The 20853-nt window shown below is 33.1% G+C and overlaps 2 protein-coding genes across 4 annotated transcripts; both read right to left on the bottom strand.

Moving 5' to 3' along the window:
- Positions 1-2865: 2865 nt before the first annotated feature.
- LOC113751371 (probable disease resistance protein RF45) lies at positions 2866-8591 on the bottom strand. Of its 3 annotated transcripts, XM_027295360.1 has the most exons (5): positions 7451-8591; positions 5913-7148; positions 5381-5795; positions 3654-3792; positions 2866-3086 (listed from the first exon to the last, which is right to left on the bottom strand). In XM_027295360.1, exons 1-4 carry the CDS (start codon positions 8499-8501, stop codon positions 3732-3734), a joined length of 2763 nt encoding a protein of 920 aa, XP_027151161.1. In that variant the 5' UTR covers positions 8502-8591; the 3' UTR covers positions 2866-3086; positions 3654-3731. The 3 variants fall into 3 exon arrangements, with proteins under 3 accessions (XP_027151161.1, XP_027151159.1, XP_027151160.1); XM_027295358.1 differs by having other exon boundaries at positions 5381-7148; XM_027295359.1 differs by having other exon boundaries at positions 3659-3792; positions 5381-7148.
- A 7161-nt stretch (positions 8592-15752) lies between these two features.
- On the bottom strand, positions 15753-19225 carry LOC113751498. The gene is made up of 5 exons (XM_027295528.1): positions 19052-19225; positions 18875-18917; positions 18326-18373; positions 16928-16975; positions 15753-16182 (listed from the first exon to the last, which is right to left on the bottom strand). The coding sequence occupies exons 1-5, from the start codon at positions 19177-19179 to the stop codon at positions 16111-16113; spliced, it is 339 nt and encodes a 112-aa protein (XP_027151329.1). The 5' UTR covers positions 19180-19225; the 3' UTR covers positions 15753-16110.
- Between the last annotated feature and the right edge of the window lie 1628 nt (positions 19226-20853).

Genomic DNA, 20853 nt, shown 5'->3' with positions numbered 1-20853 from the left:
ACAAAATCCTTGACCGACTATTAACCGAGCAAGTCTCCCAACCCAAACGCTGAGACCTATCAACGGTCTAGGAAAAAGACTATCTTAAGAGATATGTTGCTTTTTTCTTTTTAATCCACTGGATGGTATAAATCTTAAAAAAAAAAAATCAAGTTATTTAAGTAAACGGTAACAATGTAAACGGTATTTCAGTAGTTATATATATATATATATATATATATATATATATATAGCTTTAATGAATGACGGAACTACGGCCCAACACGGTGGCCCAATTATGGAGCGGGCCTTTTACATAAAATGAATTTAATGTGAATAAAGGGGAAAAAAATAAAAATGTTACTTTGACCACTACTATCCCACAATGATTTCTTTCGTAGTAACTCTAACTTCCCACTTTCTTTCTCGATCAGACAACTCAGTAGAAAGTGATAACCATTTGGACCAACATATGCTGCCACGTCACTATTACGAGTTGTTAGCAAAATTTTGGTACCATGCTCCGAAACTGGGATTGCATCTTTTAGGTTATCCCAAGCATCTGTTAACCAAATGTCGTCGAGGACTATCAAACATCTCCTAGCTTGCAAGTGCAGTTGAAGAAGCCTTTCTAGTCCATCTTGTTTGCTCGTCATAATCAGATTTCTTTGTTCAGGAATAAGCTTGAGTAGAATGCCTTGCAAGAGATCGTTTGGTTGCCATTGTTGTGACACACAAACCCAAGTTAAACCTTCAAAATAATGCTTCTTTCTTTATTTAATATGGCTTCCCTTTTGTTTAAAGTCATTAGACGTTGTTTGGAATGTAATTTTCTAACGAAAAATTTTTATGTGTTTATTGAACACATTTTTAAATCACTTTTTTACGTTATATATATCAAATCGGTATAGTATATTTTTTTATAAAAACTCTTAAAAATAATAATCCAAACGGAGCAACTTTTGATTGGTTGGGGATCAAACTATGCACTTTTGAGGTCCTTAAACCCAAAAGCACACATGATTTAATGGATGTTCATGATATAAGTATATAACATGGCTCTAACACACCATACTATATAAGAGTTGATCTTTCAAGGCCTTTAAGCCCAAACGTTTCATATGATTTGTATAGTCCTTGTCTATTAATCTAATATTTTTCCGCAACATAAATGTAAGGTTAAATCACATTTTACCCTACCGTGGTCTAATGCTTTTTGACAAAACTCTCCTATGATTTTAAAAGTTACGTATAACTCTCTCATAGTTTAAGCTAAATTGTCAAAATAACGGAATTTACAATCCATAACGAAGTTAACTAAAATATAAAAAGTACCCTACATAAAACTGAAAATTACTAACAATAGGGGGGTTATATATATATTTTTTGAAAACTATAGTTGGGTTATGTGAAAAAGTATTAAATTATAGGGGGTAAAGTGTATTTTATCCTAAATGTTACTGGAGCTGTAGGCCATGGTAAAACCTGGTTCATGTGTTGAATAATGCGTTTTTAAGTACAAAATTAGGGCATTCCTATGAAAGAAAATGATTATATTAAACAGGGCTGGAAATTTTGTTTTATACAATCCAGTTATGTTTCTCTTTCTTTTTATTTCCATCATCCTTGATGCCCAGGTATTCGGCCAAGAAATTCAGCAGAATATTTGTCTTGGCCAGTCGTTTGATGAATGGGAAGGGGAAGAAAAGCACAATATGGCAATCTATTATGCTACCACAACAATTATGTAAAAGCCTAAGACTAAGTGATAAGCCTTAGTAATTGTTATTGTTACCTGTGGATCGCCCATAATTTACACTATACTGATTTAATGACCTATATACTTGCAATTGGGGATAATTGAAAGCTTTAATTTGAACATATAGTCCAACGTCATATTTTTAGTTGGCGATTTGTTTGAGATCCTCAAGATTGTGATATACCGTTCCTCTGAAAGACCTGAGAATCATCAATTTGGATAAGTCTCTACTCTCTAGGATTGTAAGACCTATTATTGAATGAGTCGAGTATCTCCAACAGCTTGCCAATCCATCGAACCGCATCTTAGGGTATTTTTCCAAAACATTGTCAGTTAAACCAAGAGAGGAGGGCGAAAGGGGAGGATGGTGGCGGATGTAGAAAGTGTTATTGATATGTAGCCGAGAGAGAGAGAGAGAGAGAGATAGGCTTTAAATAAAAAAAAGGTGCTAGAAAGATTTAAATAAAAAAAAGAGGAAAAAGATTTAAGTTCAAAGAAAAATCCTAACTGCATAGGAAGTTCGAAGAAATAAGCAAAATTTAATCAAAATGAAAAACAAGGAACGAAAGTCATTTGTTGATACAAGAAAGAAGCACAAAAAAAAACTGATTTGATTTGATTTGTCTACATGCATGTAGTTGTTTATTATCCTTTATTGAAAGGTATTGATAGATTTCAAATTCAACACGAGTAAAAGCTGTGAATTGCATAAAAAGGGATGGAATCAAGAAACTTGCATAGGGTTGTGGTTGCTCTTTTTTGGGAGAATGATGGATCTTATTAGGAAAAGTTTAGATTGGTTATGGTAATGTTTCTTAAAATACTAGAGAACAATGTGGCGGTGTCTAAATCATGGAAATTCAATTTTCGAACACAATTAGTTTTCCGTTTGGCCAACCCAACGATGTTTCTTAGTTTGGTATTGTACTTATTTAGATGATCATCTTAAGGTTAATAAAAAAGTCAAGGGATTTAGAAAGTTTCCTTATTAATTTAACCCTCTCTTCTTAAGAACACAAGAACATAGATGCCCTCCTCCAACTGCATTGGTGAATCTATGCCAACGGCTTGTGAGCAGAAGAAAAGTTCGAGCAGCTAAACAAAGTGAGACTAACCAAACCAAAAGCTAAAAATAATGACACATTATCTCCTTGTTAATCAAACACTAAAGTGAAGGATCAAATAACAAATTCGTATCTTTCCCTAATAGCTAAGTAAAGATGCTCGCAATACATACAAATGCTAGCTACACAAGAAGATCTAACCAACTTGCAATCTTGTTGGCCCTTGTCATGCTGGTTTCAGATCATTTGGAGTCCCATAACAGCTGCTATGTGCGACACAGAAACTGCAACATGCAAATGAAAGATGGTGCAAGATTTTAGGCAAGAGTTTTCAATACAGAAAATTGGTAATAGAGGCGACTATTGTTTTCTTAAGAAACCTGAGGCTCAGAATTTCCTGCAATGAATCTTAATAGTTTAACAAATGTTTCAGAGTTTTAATTAACTCTCTTTGGTGCCTAACTTAATCATTCGTCATTAGATTAATTTGTATGTATACGAGCACAGTACTCTGCCTTTTACCTTTTCTGGGACAATTAGCAGAGAAAATTTTCATATAAATGTTAGTAATTGTAAAGACTAAACAACCACAAAAATGAACGAACTGTAATTTCAGAACCTGGAAGAGTGGACAAAATCACATATTTGTGAATGAAAAGACATCACAGATTGAATTTTGAAACCTGAACTCTATAATTCCACTTCAAATCACATTAAATTTGGGGAAAAAAATGTGAAAACACCGTAAGCATCCATGTTACAAATCAATTACTCCAAGTTTTTCAAATAATATCCCTCTATCCGTTAAAATTTGCAGGAAAAAAGAAAAGAGATTAAGCAAGTTTAATTACCTCACATTTGAATTGGATGAGATCAGGGAAAGCCAGGAGATTCGGTGTAGAATTTTTTCCTTAAGACCCAGGGCTTCGTTAAACAGGATTGCTTGGACAAACAGTTTCTACTTCAAAACCTATTCTTCCGCCAACCCATCTGCATAACGACACGAAAATGAAGAGAAATAACCACAAAATTGAGCTCAATCTACTACTACAAATTTCCTTCAAAAAGCTGATACAAAAGTGAAAACTCTGAGAAAGACATGAAAAAGATTAAGCAGAAGGACAATAGATAAATAGCCATAAAATTGAGCTAAATCTACTATTAAATCTTACAAAATTTCTTCACCTTTTCGAAGTGGATCTATTTTTTCATGAAACAGGGGAATGACAACAAAAGTGTGTTGTCATAGCCAAAAAATTCATGTTATGACAATATTTTAGTGATTTTTCTCATAACAAAAATATGTGTTTTATTAATGACAATAACACAAGCTGAACTTGATACGGATTCCTATTTGTAATTTTAAAAAAAATGGAAACAAGATGATAAACAAATATAAACAGGACAAGCAAATCAAACAAATGTAAAGTCTGCCAACTAAGCTTATAAATTTATAACCAATAAAAAAATTGTCTTGCATCTTTTCCTACTTAACTTATATATTTCATTATATTCAATTGTAATTCTTTGGCATCTTATATTTAACAATCCTTTATATATATATATATATATATATGTATAGTTCAGTCCAATTAGTAATAGAAAATAATGATCTTAAAATTTTTCTATAAATATCTATAGTAAATTCATTCATCTTTAAGAAAAAAATTGATAACATTGCTGCAAAAAAAGAAAAGTTAATAAGCCCAAACCAAAAAAATCTCAAAAAAGAATTTTCCACCAACATTTTGTCCTCCCAATCCTCCACAGGCACCACTTGCATGGGAAATAATTCTAATAACTGAGAATGGAATCAAAGTGCATCATCACTCAACAAACATGTCATATCATTTTGTACTACGAATTAAAGTAAATAGTATTTGATTGAATTAACACAAGCTCTGATTGTTGGTTTTGATATCAATAAGACTTGAAGGCAACACGACGATTCTTTATCACCAAATCCTAAACAGATTTTAAGGTTAATCCGAGATATTTGATTAAATAAAGATGGTAATCTAAAACAATTACATGGGAAGCACAAATAGTTTAAATAGTTATTAGGCATTTTTTAAGCTATGCAACATTTTTTTTATGAGTACATGATATGAAAGGTAACACATACTGATCTATTAAATTTAATCTATGAGAGAGTATGTCAACCCATTTCCAAAAACGAGGAAATAAGGAAAATATTTTGATTTCACCTTACAATATGGAAGGCAATGCTTTCAAATATAAACTTACTTCCTTATCACCAAATTCCTTAATCCATCACGGAATAGGAATTACATTAGATGATGTTTCAAATAAATAAAAATAAATATTTGGAAGATGAAACTAAAAAGAATCTCACAGAGCAAGTACTATGATCCCGTTTCTTCTGAAGAGGGAAAAAAGATTTAAAAAAGCACAATAGTCATTAAAAAGACAAAAGAAAATATTGACTGATGTTGGTGAAGCTTATCAAACTTGAGATTGGAACTAGATGCTAGGAAAAAGGGAATTCCAAGAACCATAAATTGAAAATTAAAAAGAAAAATTGGAGGAGGAAAAAGGGAAAAGAGAAAACGAGTACCTGTGGATTTTAACTGAAGGCACATGGCTTATTTTATCATAATCTTCTCCTTGTTGACCATTCTCTATCCTAATTCTATTGTTGAATTTTTCAGGCATGACCCCTAGAGATACCTCTTTTAGGGTGGTTAAACATCTCAACCCATCTGGAATCATTTCCAAATTTTTACAGTAATCAATCCGTAAGCCTGAGAGCTTAGGCATGACCCCTTCATCCACCTTCCACTGCTTCAAGTTACCCAAAGACTTAAGCCCGAGATGTTTTAGTTGGGGAAATCCCATTGAGTGGCAGATCATTTCTCGGCCCAGAAAAGAATCTGACCCAAGTTCCAGTATTCTCAGGTTAGGAAGCTTCTCTAGTGTTGCCATTGGGTCTTCCTCAAATTCAGTCCTCTGCAGTTTTAATTGAGTAAGTCCTGCAGGATCAGGAAACATATGGGATTGGTAATCCGGTAACTTCTTGCATAAACGACCGTGGATCTCTAATTCATGAATATTCCTACTAAACAACACCCTTGAAAGAACAGCCAAACCTCTGTTGTTGTCATTCAAATTGCAGTGCCAGATCAGAAGTGAGCTAAAGCACATGCAGTCCAATTTAGATAGATGATTGATGATGTGTTCCAGGTCCTCAAGATTTTTATGCACCGTAGCTTTGAAAGCTCTGAGATTCGATAATTCGCATACATCTTCAGGATAGCAAAATCTGTTATCGAATCCGTCAAGTATCTCTAGCTGCTTGCTCAATCGCAGCTTAGGGTGACGGTTCCCCAGCATCGGAAGATATAGATATCTCAAACATCGCAGCTTCCATAGCACGTCCGGTATTCTAGAATAATAACTACCAGATAAATCAAGAGTTTCCAAGTATCTTAAATTGCCCAAGGAATATGGCAAGTTTATTGGACCACACTGCCTCAATCTCAAACATCTCAAATGGATAAGATTGCCGACATATCGCAGAGATGATTTGAGATAACACTTTTGGGAGTCCACATGGAAGGATAAAATTGCCAAAACTCTAAGCATCTTCAAATTCTTGACTTGGGACATCATTCTCAATCTTGAATTATATTGCGTACACAACGGATCATACAAGAATGAGCGAAAATGTTTAGTTTGTTCTTTTGGCGGAAAGCTGTGTTCAGAGATATCCTCTGCATTCAAACGAAAGACTAAACCATAATGCACATCAATTGCAGCAGAAGAATCTCGTGAAGTTCTTTTATCGACCACCTTATACAAATTCTCCTCTTTTGCCTTGAGCAAGCATAGATCTCTCACAAGATCATGAAGCCGACATGACTCCAACCTTGTTACTGCACGCTTCCCCTCCTCATGTACTTTAATCTCAACCATGCATCTGTTTGCTAATTCTTCCAAATAACGCTCTGCAACATCCATCATTGTTTCTTGCTCCCTTCTATCATTGTCAAATATCATACCTTCTCCTATCCACATCTGATATAAACTCTCTACTCCAATGTTAGAATCTTCCTTGAATTTACCCAAGTAAAGGAAGCATGGTTTTAGTTGCCAAGGGAGGTCATAGTAACTGTAAGCTAAAATCTTTGGCACCTCTCCTTCTTTTCCAATTTTTTCTCCCCTAACCAAATAAGATTTGATATTCTCATGCACCGCATTCCATTCCCTGAGGGTTTTTTTAGTTCTAAGAATTCCACCCAGAACCACCACGGCCAATGGAAGACCCCCACAGTTTTTCAACATTTTCTTTCCCAACTCTTTCATCTTGTCCAAATCTTCACAACCTGTGTGGCATTAAACAGATTAAATTAATATCAACTACGACGCATCTATCATTGATAGGCATCATGTTATCATTCAACAACTATACAAAACCTTGATAGTCAGTTAACCGAATAAGTCTCCCGATACAAAGACTTGAGACCTATCAATAGTCTTGGAAAAAGGCTATATTAAGACACATTTTAGTTTTTTTTTTTTTAATCTACTGGATTGTACGAATCTGAAATTAAAAACTTAAAAAAAAAAAGATCAAGTTGTTTAAGTAAATGGTGACAATACAAAAGGGGAAAATGATTATATGTACCATTACTCTCCCACAATGATTTCTTTCGTAGCAACTCCCAACTTTCTTCCTCGGTCAAACAACGCAGTTGATGGTGATAACCATTTGGATCAACATGTACTGCCACATCTCTATTACGAGTTGTGAGCAAAATTTTGGATCCATGCTCCGAAACTGGGATTGCATCTTTTAGACAATCCCAAGCTTCCGTTGACCAAATATCGTCGACGACTATCAAACATCTCCTAGCTCGCAAGTGCTGTTGAAGCAGCCTTGCTAGCTCATCTTGTTTGCTCGTCACAATCACATTTCTTTGTTCAGGAATAAGCTTGAGTAGAATGCCTTGCAAGAGATCGTTTGGTTGCCATTGTTGTGACACACAAACCCAAGCAAGACCTTTAAAATAATGATTTACTCTTTCGTGGTGATATATCTTTCTAGCAAGAGTCGTTTTGCCTATACCACCCATGCCGAAAATCGAAGCCACGCTTATTTTGCGCTCTGTACTTTCACCCTTATTCAGCAAATATTTAGCCAGCACCTGAACGTCATTAGGCAGTTCAACCACATCCTCGTCGGCCACAAAGGAGTAAGTGTGCCTTAATTGCTGCTGCCTGGATGGAGCGCTCGACTCTCCTTCCTCCATTCTGGCCATTACAGGTCCATACTCACCAAATTTTTTGGTGAGATTAGAGATCCTAGTTCTCAGACTTTGAATCTCTAAGCCCAAATCGTGACGGGTATAACCCTCCGTGGCGATGCAAGCAATCCTCTTTAGAGTACTTGTAAAGCCTCCGTTGCTTGAAATTGAAAGCCTCAAAGCATAATCTTCAACCAGATCACTTGCTTCATAAGCGACAGCTCTAAACTCCGGAACCCACTCTTCTATAATGTCCCTTGCGGTCTGGTTCTTATCGGCATATCTTAAGAACTTTTGTATACATCTGAGATCATCATGAAGGAGTCCGACTTGCTCGCTAACGCCTTGTAGAAACTTTGCTTCTACAATAACCAATTTACCTATATTTTCTATTGCAAAGGATAGGATTGGGGACAGGATTGCTTCGGCCATTTTGGATGAGATTGATGTATATTTTCTGTAATGGACAGGATTTCTGCAAAAGATGACTGTAATGGCAAAGGGAGGGCAATTTATCTCGACTGCTTGACTCGCATATTGACAAATGTTAGAAGACTTACACATATCTTGACTCTGAAGTGTGAAACCTTTCGTTTTGTATGCTATTGAATTTCTTCTTGACTGGCCAGCTCGTTCCGTCCCCGTCCCCACACGACGCATTATTACGGTGCACCAGACCACAATAAATAAGAGTGGTACGCTGCTGACCTGGCTGCTCGTTCTACGGTACACTGGACCAGAATAAATTTGGTTCGGTTGACGAGCATTATTGCTAGTCCAATGGAAAAAATAAAAAAAGAAAAGTCAGATTAAAACTAAAATGTATAATCAAATATAGCTATTTGTACATCTTAATCAACTAAAAGGTTTAAGGATAATAGATGAAAATTACAAAAAATGTGTGAGAGAAAATTGAAAGATTATTTTGTGAAACACTAGGATAGTGAAATATATCAAATGAATGGGAAGAAAAGAAATAGAAAATAAAAAATGAGTTCATTTTGTCATCCTATTTATACTTTACTTGCATATGTATGTGTTTGGATAGGAGTGATTTTAAAAAAAATTATTTACTAACTTTCCAAACATAAATTTCAACATATTTTTTTACTTTTCCAATCACTTTTTTATCTCACATACATCACGTCACAAAAAGTATTACAATAATTATTTCAAATAAATATTTCAAATAACCTCCTATCCTTGAATTTTACTCCATCATCTAAACCCGAATCGAATGTTGTTACATACACCCTCCCCAGCTTGAGCCCCTTGCCAAGTTCAAGTTTTGTAGAAACCACAGTTCATGTCCGAGTAAATTTTATAAAGTTGGTTTGGATTGCAATTTTTTTCTCAAAAAATTTTATGTTTTTTATGATTATATTTTTCAATCACATTTTTATTTCTGTATACATCAAATCGTTACAACATTTTTTTAACTGAAACTCCGAAAAATAGTAATTCAAACAGGGTCATTCACCTTAAAGACAATCGGCTGATAGCTCCACAGCTGTCGGAGTTAATTTCTATATGAATTCTTGGGGTACTCATAAAAAAAAAAAAAAAATTGATCCCTGAGCAAATTTTTTTTTTTAGTATTTATTGCTTAATCATTAATGTCCAATGCGTTCTCTTTTTGGCAACGCGAATTAAGGCCGCTTGACTTTCATATACTCGTCATTATATTTTGATCATTAATTATTTTTCTGCTTTTCAAATTGGTAACCAAACTACTGTGACTTCCCCCCAATGCCGTCTAATTTAATCCATTCGTATCATATTTAAATAAAATATATTTCTCTTAGTTACTTTTACCTTAATAGTTTGTAACATCGTTAAACTAACAATCTACTTAAGGCTTATTTTTCAGCCAAATAAAATTTTCATATTTGTAAGCTAAAATAATTAACTGAAAAAATGATCCCCAGCACAAATAATTTTCCTTCCCCACAACTTTTCTTTTAGACAGCCTGTTGTTAAAAGCTACAACTGATAAGCATGATTCCATGATTCCAAAGTGAGGTCCTTGAGCCTCACTTTGGAAAGGACCTCACTTTGGAGTTCACAAGTGAATCAGAGTGTGAGAGAAAGCGTAGAAACCAATCGCAGCATTTCTTCTTCCTTGGTCTTTAGAAAAGAGGCTTGAGAGTTTGCGCTTTATTTTTTTTTTTCTTAACAAGATTAAGGGAACATAAAATGATTGGAGTAATACCCAACTAAATAATACTACTATAAATAAACTCACAAATAACAGAAGAATAAATTAGAAATTCACATATGATGACGGTTTAACTCAGGATCTCTTGTATTTACAGTTTTAAACTCTAATCGCTAAATGTAGCTTTGCGGTGAAGGACCAAAAATATTAAGGTAATTTAACTTGTTCCAAAATCAAATCCAAAGTTGGATGAAGTTTTATGACAGCATGATGTCTACTCAAAGAATGTTTTCGGACAAAAACATGAGACTACAGCAATAACAACTAGTTAAAACCACTGGGAAATCTTTGCCAAATTCGGTGCATAAAAGCAAATTGACATAATCAAAACCCTACTAATTCAATTAGGCAAATGGAGAATTGACAAGGAAGTAATAAAAGATTCCATCAAGTTGCTTGAGCAATAGTACTCTTAGTACCACTGCACACAGCTTCTCATTGTCTTGTTTAATTTTAACGTCTAGAACAGTCACTTCTTTTTTTATCTAACATTCCCCTTTTGTTCAAAGTTATTAGACTTTATCTAGATTGCAATTTTCTAATGAAAATTTTTTACTTTTTTAATACATTTCTCAATTTTTTTTTATTTTGCATATATTAAATTGATACAATGTATTTTTTCCACTTTGGCGAAAGAGTTTTGATAGCCAAATTTTTTTCAAATAATATTTTTGTTATATCATAAACACAATTCTCAATTTGTCTTTTTATATTTTCAACTATCTTATATATATATATATATATATATCTTATCACAAAAAGTGCTACAGTAAGTATTCCAAATAAAATTTCAAATAAACACAAAAGAATTAGAAAAAAAAGTAGAGCTTGCTTTTTTTTCCACCGTGCGAATAAAATCTTAGAAAAGGAATAAAATATAAAAGTAGATCAATTTGGGTTTATGTTTTTTTCAAAACAGAGTGTGTTTGGATAAAAGATTATTTGGGACAATTTTTTTTAAAAATATTGTAACACTTTTTTGATGTGATATATATATGATAGAAAGGTGATTGAAAATTATGTCAATGATGCAAGCAAGTCAATATATGTAAATAATGTGTAAATAAGATATAAACCAAACACACTAAGATTACTCGGAAATAAACTCAAAAAAACATCATTGTGGGGATAAATTTTGAGATTGAATCACTTTGGGAATAGTTTTTGAAAAGAGTATTATTTTGAAAAAGAAAAAACTCCCAAAGCATAGGTGTCACTATAATTAAGTGCCTGTTTGATAACATAAAAAAGTGCTGAAACTGAATTCATTCAGACATTCAGATGTTGTGGGTGTTTGATAAACAAAAATTCACCTGCTGAACTTATTAAGTGGTGCTGAATTTGTATGTATTTTTTTCAGCACAAGAATCGTAGCTGAATGTTTAATTTGATAAGAATCAAGAGATTTACTTCAACTACTTTATCTTATTTACCAAATATATCCCTGTTTGTTAATTACATTCAAAATTCTTATCTAATTAAACAACCTAATATTCCCTGTTCAAAATTCTTATCTAATTAAACAAAACAACCTGATATTCTCTATTCAAAATTTTTTTTTTAACAATAGTATTTTTTTGTAGTAATTTTCATCCACAAACATTTATATTTTGATATATATTTTTTTGTGCAAATAAATATTATTTATGTGATGCAGCTTATCCACACATACGTGGCTTTATGACACCATATCGAAATATTAGATATTGGTTGTCTGATTTTCGAAATGCTTCTCGTCCAACATCAAAAGAAGAATGTTTTAACCAAACACATGCAAGATTGAGAAATGTAATTGAACATGCTTTTGGAGTATTAAAAACTCGTTTTCCCATTCTCAAAACGATGAAACCATACCCTTTTCCCACACAAAGAAACATTGTCATTGTATGCATTGCTCTTCACAATCATTGTCATTTTCATATCTAACAATTTTAAGTTAATTAAATCATAGGTTTTATTTCCTTTTTGGATTAAAGGATAGAAGGGCAAAATTGTACAATTTAGTTTATTAAGCATTAAGTTATGAATATTTATCAAACAGAATAAATAGATTCAGACATTCATATATCTCTTTTCAGTGCTTAAAATTCAGCAAATTAATTATTTCAGTATTCAGAATTCAGAATTCAGATTCAGTGTTATCAAACGGAGCCTTAGTGTGAAGTATGAAACCCACTTACGTTATCAAACGCCCGCGGATATTTCAACAATGCCGTTTTGACCGAAAAAACAAAAAACTAAATTCACTCAAATTTACAATTAGGTATCAAGATGCAGTGAGGAAATTTGTTAGCATTCAAACGATACTTTAGGTACGAGAAAGCGATTGCGAAAGCACAGTAGTTATCCTTATTTCACAGCTGTGTCAGCGTCATCATCTGCCCATCACGTGCGTCATTTTCATGTATTGCTTGGTATACAAAATCGTATTGATTAAAAAAAATAGTTTTATATAAATAAAACATTTCACTTACAATGCCGGTGCAATGGTGAATGGTAAACTAAATATAACTAGGAGGAGAACACCGAGCGATGCGCGGTGAAAATTTTCATGTTTGCCCAGTTATGCATGGTACATAATTAAATTTCAAATTTGTCCAATTATTTAGGTTTTTCCAGTTATACAAAGTACATAATTGTTGCAAATTATATTAAGCTGAATCATAAATATTGTATTCATCCATTCAAAATTTGATAAAGCTGTATCGTATTTATCCATTCAAAAGTTTCTAAAACAATTAGCAAGAGTAATTTTCGATCATACTGTAACTGTGAAGTGCATCCATGTTAGCAGACTTAAGAAAATGGACTCTCATCTAGAAAGAAAACGAAAAGTATAATTGTAAGTTACGGACTTACTGGATTTCTTTCTCCACCAGATTTTACCATTAGAAAGCAGTATCAGTACAATATTCTTAATGTTCCAAACGGTATAAATCATAAAAATACAAAAAGCCTATGAAATGCCCTTTTCTCTCAACTACTAACACCCATGAAGACTCCTTTTTTTAATGTAAATAGTAAGAGATACAAGACTCAAACACAATCGGGAGTGGAGAGCTGCATATGCTTCCAGTCTGTGATAAGATAAACAAGTCATTATCTCAAGTTTAGACCCTTATTGATACAGCAAATGAGATACGATAAAGCAAATGAAATAGATATATAATGGAAATATTTTGGGTGCATGATAACAACAGAGAAAGGTATCAATACCTTTCAAAATGGCATTTGAGGCCAAAATATTCATCCACTGACCCAACAAATTTTATCACTTTAATCTTGTTTTCCTACAACAGTTGAAACTTAGTCAAAACTGTTTTTGAATCTTGGAATTAAAATCACCAAAAGACGAAAGAAGTTCAATATCTTTGGAATTCATAAAAGGTAGAGACATAAAGAAACGAATATAGGAACTTGTAGAATAGAAAACTTGCAATATTATTTTTTGAACTAATTTTGACTATTTAAATAACATAAAGTAAGAACTCACCAAGGAGGCTTCATACTCTTGTTTCATCAAATGTAATAAAACATCTCTACACCACCAAGCAGATACACAACTATTTATTTGGCTGAGTTAGACTAAGTATAAAAATTGTGTATCTCATGTTTAAAGGTTTGAAACTGCACACTTGTCAAATGGATTTAAACCAAATTTTGCAATCCCACTTGTGCTCCCAAAAATGGACAAGATATTAATCAGCCAATATTCTGCAACTTTTTGTCATTACTTATGGGTTGTATATAAGTTCTTACTTGAATTCGAGAAAAGAAGAAAGACAAATTTTTTTTTGGTATAATACATACTGTATAAAAAAAAATCAATAAAAAAGAAAATGACAACTTCTTTAGTGCTACAATTTAAACATGTTTCACCTTTTTTGAAAAAGACAGTTTTTAAACCGTTTCAGCCATTTAATTAGTTAAACCACTTCCTAAATTGTCAAGTCCTTGTGCTCCAATGAAACAGCAAAAGTGGCATGCCACTTAAGTTCCCAATTTATATTAAATCTACCATAGGAATTTTCTCGTCCTGATTTTTGTGCTTATTTTAGTAGCCAAATTTTTAAAGTCAATGATTAAAAAACTTATTTACATAACACGCCAAACATCTTACTAAAGCAAGTAGCACATTGTGGGCATAATCAAACTTATGTGGGCATAATCAAACATATTGATACAAAACTAAGAAAACAAGAGACCAAGAATTTAATTTCACTTACTTGAGTTATAAATTGCTATCCAAAAGTGTGAAATAGCTGGCTACCAATCTCTCATAGTAGACCACGTATGCATAAACAGTTGCACCTTTGCACCTTTATCTTGGGCACAATTTTCTTACTTCTATTTTGAAAAGAAAAAAAAGAAATTTAGAACCAAGTTTTTACCATAGCCACGATGCACAGGTATTCAAAGATTCAAGAGTCAAAAGAATTAGCTTTCTGGATGATGCCCTTTGTGCCTTGCTTAGGAACCTTATATATGCTTCAATCAAACAAATTAAATTGCAGCAAGAAGCACAATTACTAACATGCATATCTTAAGTCATAACCATTTTCTTTTTTGTCAGGAAGAAATTACCTTATTTCTATGTGCTTTGGTAGCCATCAACCATGAGGAAAAAATGATCAAAAAGGATGTCCCATGATAGCTTAAACAAATAAAAGCTAGAACAAGAACAAAACCAAGAAAATGATTTGAGAAATCACCAAACAATAGAATCATTATGGGAACAAGAGGAGGTTCAACAAATAGAGCCGAGAAAGAGTATTCATTGCCAAGATATCATCAATATACATTATATTTAGTCATACTAACACAAAATCAATAAGATTCCAACATTAGTACAAGATGTCTTGTTTTACAACTAAACACTCACCAATGGAAAAAATGCAAAGATAATTTGGCCGCAACCAATTGTTTTTTATTTTGTATTGCTAGCAAAACAGTCAGATATTCCCCTATATATGAAGTTTCACTTGGAGGTTAATCTTTTTATTCCTACAATCCATTTTGCAGTTTCAGGGAATGCTTCAATATGATGCAAAAAATACGAGAAGAGAAAAACATAAAAAATAAAAATGAAATAGGTAATCTACTAACTTTAAATCTAGAGGAAATAGGATAACCTTCCCAAACAATCATCCTCCACTTTTTTCAAGACCAATAAATAGGGCAAAGCGAGAAAAAAATTACAATAAACTACTAAGGAGGGATGGGGGGAAATGAAGAGAACACAACAACATTAAAACACACCTTCATGGTTGAATGGAGAAAAGCAGCCTCCTTTTTCCTTGTTCCTTTATCTAGCAATAATATAGAGCAAACAAATGCTGAAAAAATCAAATTAATTAGGAAAAAGAAAAGACAAAATCAAATTAGATAAACTTTTTTCCAGGGAAAAAAACATAGTCTAAATAATGTGCACTTTGAGAAAAGAATTTCTCCAATCCTTTGTTGCATATCTTAATATCTTGTAATAAACATTTGGTACATATTAGAGCATAAAGGATAATTATAATTAATATGTTAGACCACCAAATCTAGCATAGGGTGTGTTAAACTACAATACGAAGCAAAACAATAGCAACAAAGCCTGAGGATTAGTAGGAAGCAAAGAACTTGTTTGCCAAACCATAAATAGGCATTAAGCACTAAACATTTGAATGCATTTCCAAAGTTTCACATCCAAATTGATTAAGAAACCAAAATTAAAGAAAAAGCCAACTGAAAAAATCAAAAAAAGGTAAAGAAAAAACAAATCCAGATTTTTTCATCAAAGAAAACTATCAAATTCCGCATATGATAAATTTCAACCAGCTAGACCTCTTGTTTCTTTTGGGTGGTTCTGCTTGACCAGCAATGCAAAACATAAAGGACCGAGATTGGAACCTGAAATATTAAAATCTCAAAAACAAGTCAACTTATATAATGCAAATACATGTTAAATACAAATACTAAAGCAAATCATATGATTTTTTCCCAAACAAAATCTGCTTGTTTGAAGCAAATCATGTCCACATCACGCCTGTGCTACCATACGTTTTGCTATAGCCATAATAAAAATCTCTTCTATATGATCATAAAGTAAATGACATCCCAAAAAAATGGTAGAAATAAATCTTGGTGAATAAATCAACATGAGTAAATGTTTTTTACACCTGCAGTCTTCAAGGCAATAAACAAACACTGATTCCTAAAGCAAAAATATTTACCCAAGCAACAGCAATATGTCGAGATCTAAAGACACTAAGCCAAGTATAACTATGCTAAACTTCTCTAGCAAAACTGCTGCATTGAGCAAATATGCAGCCATAATTTCCTCTTATACCTGTTAATGGTCTCTAAATACATGCTAGGAATAAACTCACCACATGTAATAGACTTTTATACACACACATACACATACTTCACCATTGTTCTATAATAATCTGGACTAAACATTTTAATCTTTAGTCTAAATCAAAACATCATATGCATAAAACAGATAGACACACAGACCAGTCATTTTTGTAATAACTGATTATCTAGGTGTGATATTTCAAGTAAACCTCTTTTTGTTCCTAATACAAGAAACACACATGGAACAAAATGTTATCCGGTGATTAGCAAATGAAAGAAAATGAACAAATTATACCTTAGCAGCATCTTTCAAGGATTTGTGGTAGAGTTCACTACTTAAATTCTGCAAAATGAGAATCAAGAACCACCAAAATAAATCAGCAGAATGCAGTGTTTTATCACCAAATTACATATACCTTAGGCAGCATCTAGTTGAAGTTCATACAGAGTTGCTCTGTCAATTGACAAATCTTTAACATGCCTTCTATGCTTGTTCTTTCCCATGTTAAGACTTCTCTCACTCCACTGCCAATTAGTCCCACTCTAACTTATTTTTTCTAACCTGTTAACATATTAATTAGTCATATAATAATCCTCTAATTGCTAAAAACACATGCCATACACAATATAAACCCAGAAGGAAAACCCGTCTAAAATAAGTTGCATGAAAAAAGGTAGGAAGTCTACTATTAACAAACTGTTCACTAATGAATTAAAGGAGTGAATTTCAAATTATTAGAGCCGATTTTCACATATCAGTTTCTACCATCTATAATTGAGCACAGACATTTCTGATTCATGACATTTGTTCAAAATCTAGTATTTTAATAAAACAGAAGGCTGAAGGGAAAAAATCATCAGAAGATTGCACCTATATAATATCCAACCTCACACTTTTTCTTTTGTCTAAATAAATAGACCAACCAAAATATTATGGGTAAAAACCCTGCACCATGACAAAGATTACACATTCGTACTCATGGGGAAAATCTTAAATAGAAGACCTCTCCAAGAGATTAGCATTTAAAAACAGATATTTTTTCCTTTTGTAAAACTACAATAGAAGAAGAGATTATATAAGCACATAAAGCTTCCCCTTTTTATCAGTAAGTGAAGACCATGAGAAGAGAGAGAGGAAATTCATGGATAGAGGAACAAAGTCTTTCGGTTGAAAATCAAGAAAATAGGTTACAGGGGACAACTTATTTCCAATTTTAGCTGCTATATAACAAATTAACAGTTTTAACATTTTGTCAAACATTTGATAAATTAAACATGATTATATCATTATAGTACTTTAGAACAGAAAAGGGGAAAAGGGAAAGAAGTAACCCCACTTACAAAAAGACCTAAAAAGGGGAGACCTATGAAATGCACAAATGAGTCCAACGTCTAGTGAGGATTGATCAATTTTAAGTTTAAAAGGCTCAAAGAAACATGTCATAAATCTAAACTTTCCAAGACAACTAAGAGGATAAACACTTCATGATAACCAAAATTGAAACTTACATCTAATATGTCATAACAAGAAATAAATGAACAAAAAAATCCAAAGCAATCTCTTTTGCAGAGAAAAAAATAAAGAAAAGCAGAGTATAAACTGTAATCACATATACGCAAATAGAAGAAGGCTCGCTCAAAATATTCACCAATATTATGCAAAATAGGTTGGGAATATGTTGATCCAAACCACCTTATTAGTAGTTTTTGAGAGAATCAAAGAAAATTCCAATTTTTGGACCTGTAACATCACCAAAATATACAAATTATATAATCAAACATGGGTAAGAAACTTTTTAAATCCATCAAAAAGAACTTAATCAAATTTGTTACATGCATTTTAATGTTTTTTAGTCACGGACGAAAAAGATGGAAATCAGGCAAAAGTAAGGGGAGGAAACAGCAAAAATAACTCTTCTTTTAGAAAATAACCATATAAAACCTACCTTCAAAAAACGGGGGGGGGGGGGGGGAAGCTTAGAAAATAGCATGAGAATGATGGAGGTAATCTGCAAATTTCATAACTGCAACATCTAAACATTGCAAAAGGAAAAAAAAAAGGAAATTAAAAAAGAAGGGAAAAATACATAAGGCTAGAGAAGCTCTAGAAAAAGAAGGAAAAATAAATTTTGAAGCGAAGCAAAAAATTCCCAACCATATATTTGGTATTGTTGTCGTCGATCAAAGGAAATGAAGGATAAGATAAGAAAAGGAGCAGCTTCAAGAGGGAAGATAGACTTACAAAGTAGTATGAGAACGATAGAGAAAATCTCCAAATTTCGTACCTGCAAAATCGCAACATCACAGACGGAAAAAAAAAAGACAATCTAACCCGTAAAAAAGGGGAAAAACAAAAGGTTAGAGAAGCTCTAGAAAGGAGGAGGAAGAAGAAAATTTTGAAACAAAAAAAAATACCAACCATATCTTGGTTTCGTTGTTGTCGATCGGAAAAATGAAGGATAAAAGAGGGAAAATGGCATCGTTGGTGATGACGAACAGGAACAAGAAGAGAGGAAGAAGAGCTTTTTGGGGAAGAGAGACAGACATCGAAAGAAAGGAGAAGAAAAGGCGTTGGTCTGAGCTCTGATGTTTCTCTTTCTCGAGCCCAACACCTTACCGAAGATTAGAAAGAAAAAATAATATAATAAATAACAGATGAGCCATGTGCACACCTGACACCACGGGAGAGGAATCTTTGGTAAATCCCAGTCTCTTGTACTATGCTTGGTTGATACAACCAAGTTCAGCACCTGTCCAATTCTCACACGGGCTGGACAACCATCAATTCGGAATTCCCACGGGCCGGACGATCACCAATCAACCAATGCAAGCAAGCCACGTCAGCAATTGAAGCCCAATTGAAGACAATGGCATTCGCCAATAGACTAGATATGTTAACAAATGCAAAAACGCGATAGAACCGCACAGTACAGTGTATAACACTGCTTCTCATTGAAAATAAAGGGTTAATTCTAATAAATTCCCTCAAAAAAATGCTTCCTCGTCACATTGCCCCCTAAATGTTTAATTGAATTAATTCACTCCCTGTGCTATTATAATTTTTTCATTCAAGTATAATTGGATGGAATTCACCATCAAAAGATGATGGTTTTACTCTCTGTAATGGATGGGATTCACGGGCAAAAGATAACTTTCACTTATGTTGACTCTAAAGTGTGAAAACTTTTGTTTTGTATGCTATTGAATTTCAGGATAATTTCACCAACCTCCCCTGATATTTTTAATAATTTCACTCAACTCCTTTTAGGTTTAAGAAATTACATTAACCTCCCTTGATGTGATAATATGACTATTGTAGACACCAAATTTTGAATAATTTGTATGTGGCATCTACTTCATGATTTTTATTTTAGATCGCTTGCATTTAGTTCATTGTTGTGTGTTTTGCATTTTTTAGTTGTTATTTTATTTTAGTTTTATTCATTTTGCCCTTTTAGTTTGTCTATTTATTTTTATTTTGTCATTTTAGGTTTTTAATCACTTTTAAGTTTTAGATTTTAGTTTTTAGTTTTTAGTTTTTTTAGTTTTTAAGCTTAGCATAGAGTTTTTTGAAAAAGAAAAGGAAAACATCAAAAATATGTTTTAGTCATTTTGGTTTTTATTCAATGCTTTCTTGAAAGAAAAATGGAAATGAAAAATCATAAAAAAAGGAGAAAAAAGAAAATGTAGAAAAAGATGGAAAAATGGCCATTTTTGTTGTTTTTAAATTATTTTCATTATTATTACCTGGTTTTTGTCAATTTGTTATTATTATTATATTTATTAAGTTGAAAGTTAAAAAAAAAAAAAAAAAAAAAAAAAAAAGAGTGATACGCGGCAGCAAGCTGCGTTTTTCGCAGCTTGCAAAGAAATGTTCGGCAGCTCCTTGGGCTGCAAATATAGAAGAGCTGGCTTGAAGTTTAGGGTTATCATGGGATATAAAAGGAAAGCTGAAAGGTAGCCGCAAGAGAGGGGAGCTCGGTTAGGGAAAAGAAAAACAGCAGAGGGAAAAGAAAGAAAGGCTGCGGGCTTTAGGGAGAGAACCAACAGAGTGAGCTTCATCGTGGGGAGAGTAAGAACGGCAAAAAGAAAAACTGAGAGCTGAGAGATTGAGAGTGGGGACAGCGAGAGAAAAACTGAAAGAGAGAGTTGGGGTTAGGGGTGATAGGAAGAAAAAGGGCTTAGAAGATCCAAGAAAACGAGAGAGGGAATCGGGGAGGC

Source organism: Coffea eugenioides, chromosome 11, assembly GCF_003713205.1.
Source record: "Coffea eugenioides isolate CCC68of chromosome 11, Ceug_1.0, whole genome shotgun sequence".
NCBI classification, from domain to species: Eukaryota; Viridiplantae; Streptophyta; class Magnoliopsida; order Gentianales; family Rubiaceae; genus Coffea; species Coffea eugenioides.
This window is presented reverse-complemented; position numbering and strand designations above follow the sequence as displayed.

What these genes read in the sequence shown, in the direction of transcription:
- LOC113751371 (XM_027295358.1), bottom strand. Translation starts at nt 8,501, where the DNA reads ATGGCCGAAGCAATCCTGTCCCCAATCCTATCCTTTGCAATAGAAAAT. An exon ending in ATCATTGTGGGAGAGTAATG is followed by an intron (nt 7,149 to 7,450) that starts GTACATATAATC and finishes AATGCCACACAG; the next exon opens with GTTGTGAAGATTTGGACAAG. An exon ending in CCTTCAGTTAAAATCCACAG is followed by an intron (nt 3,793 to 5,380) that starts GTACTCGTTTTC and finishes GTCGTTATGCAG; the next exon opens with ATGGGTTGGCGGAAGAATAG.
- LOC113751498 (XM_027295528.1), bottom strand. Translation starts at nt 19,179, where the DNA reads ATGTCTGTCTCTCTTCCCCAAAAAGCTCTTCTTCCTCTCTTCTTGTTC. An exon ending in TATCGTTCTCATACTACTTT is followed by an intron (nt 18,374 to 18,874) that starts GTAAGTCTATCT and finishes GTGATGTTACAG; the next exon opens with GTCCAAAAATTGGAATTTTC. An exon ending in CCTTGAAAGATGCTGCTAAG is followed by an intron (nt 16,183 to 16,927) that starts GTATAATTTGTT and finishes TTAATATTTCAG; the next exon opens with GTTCCAATCTCGGTCCTTTA.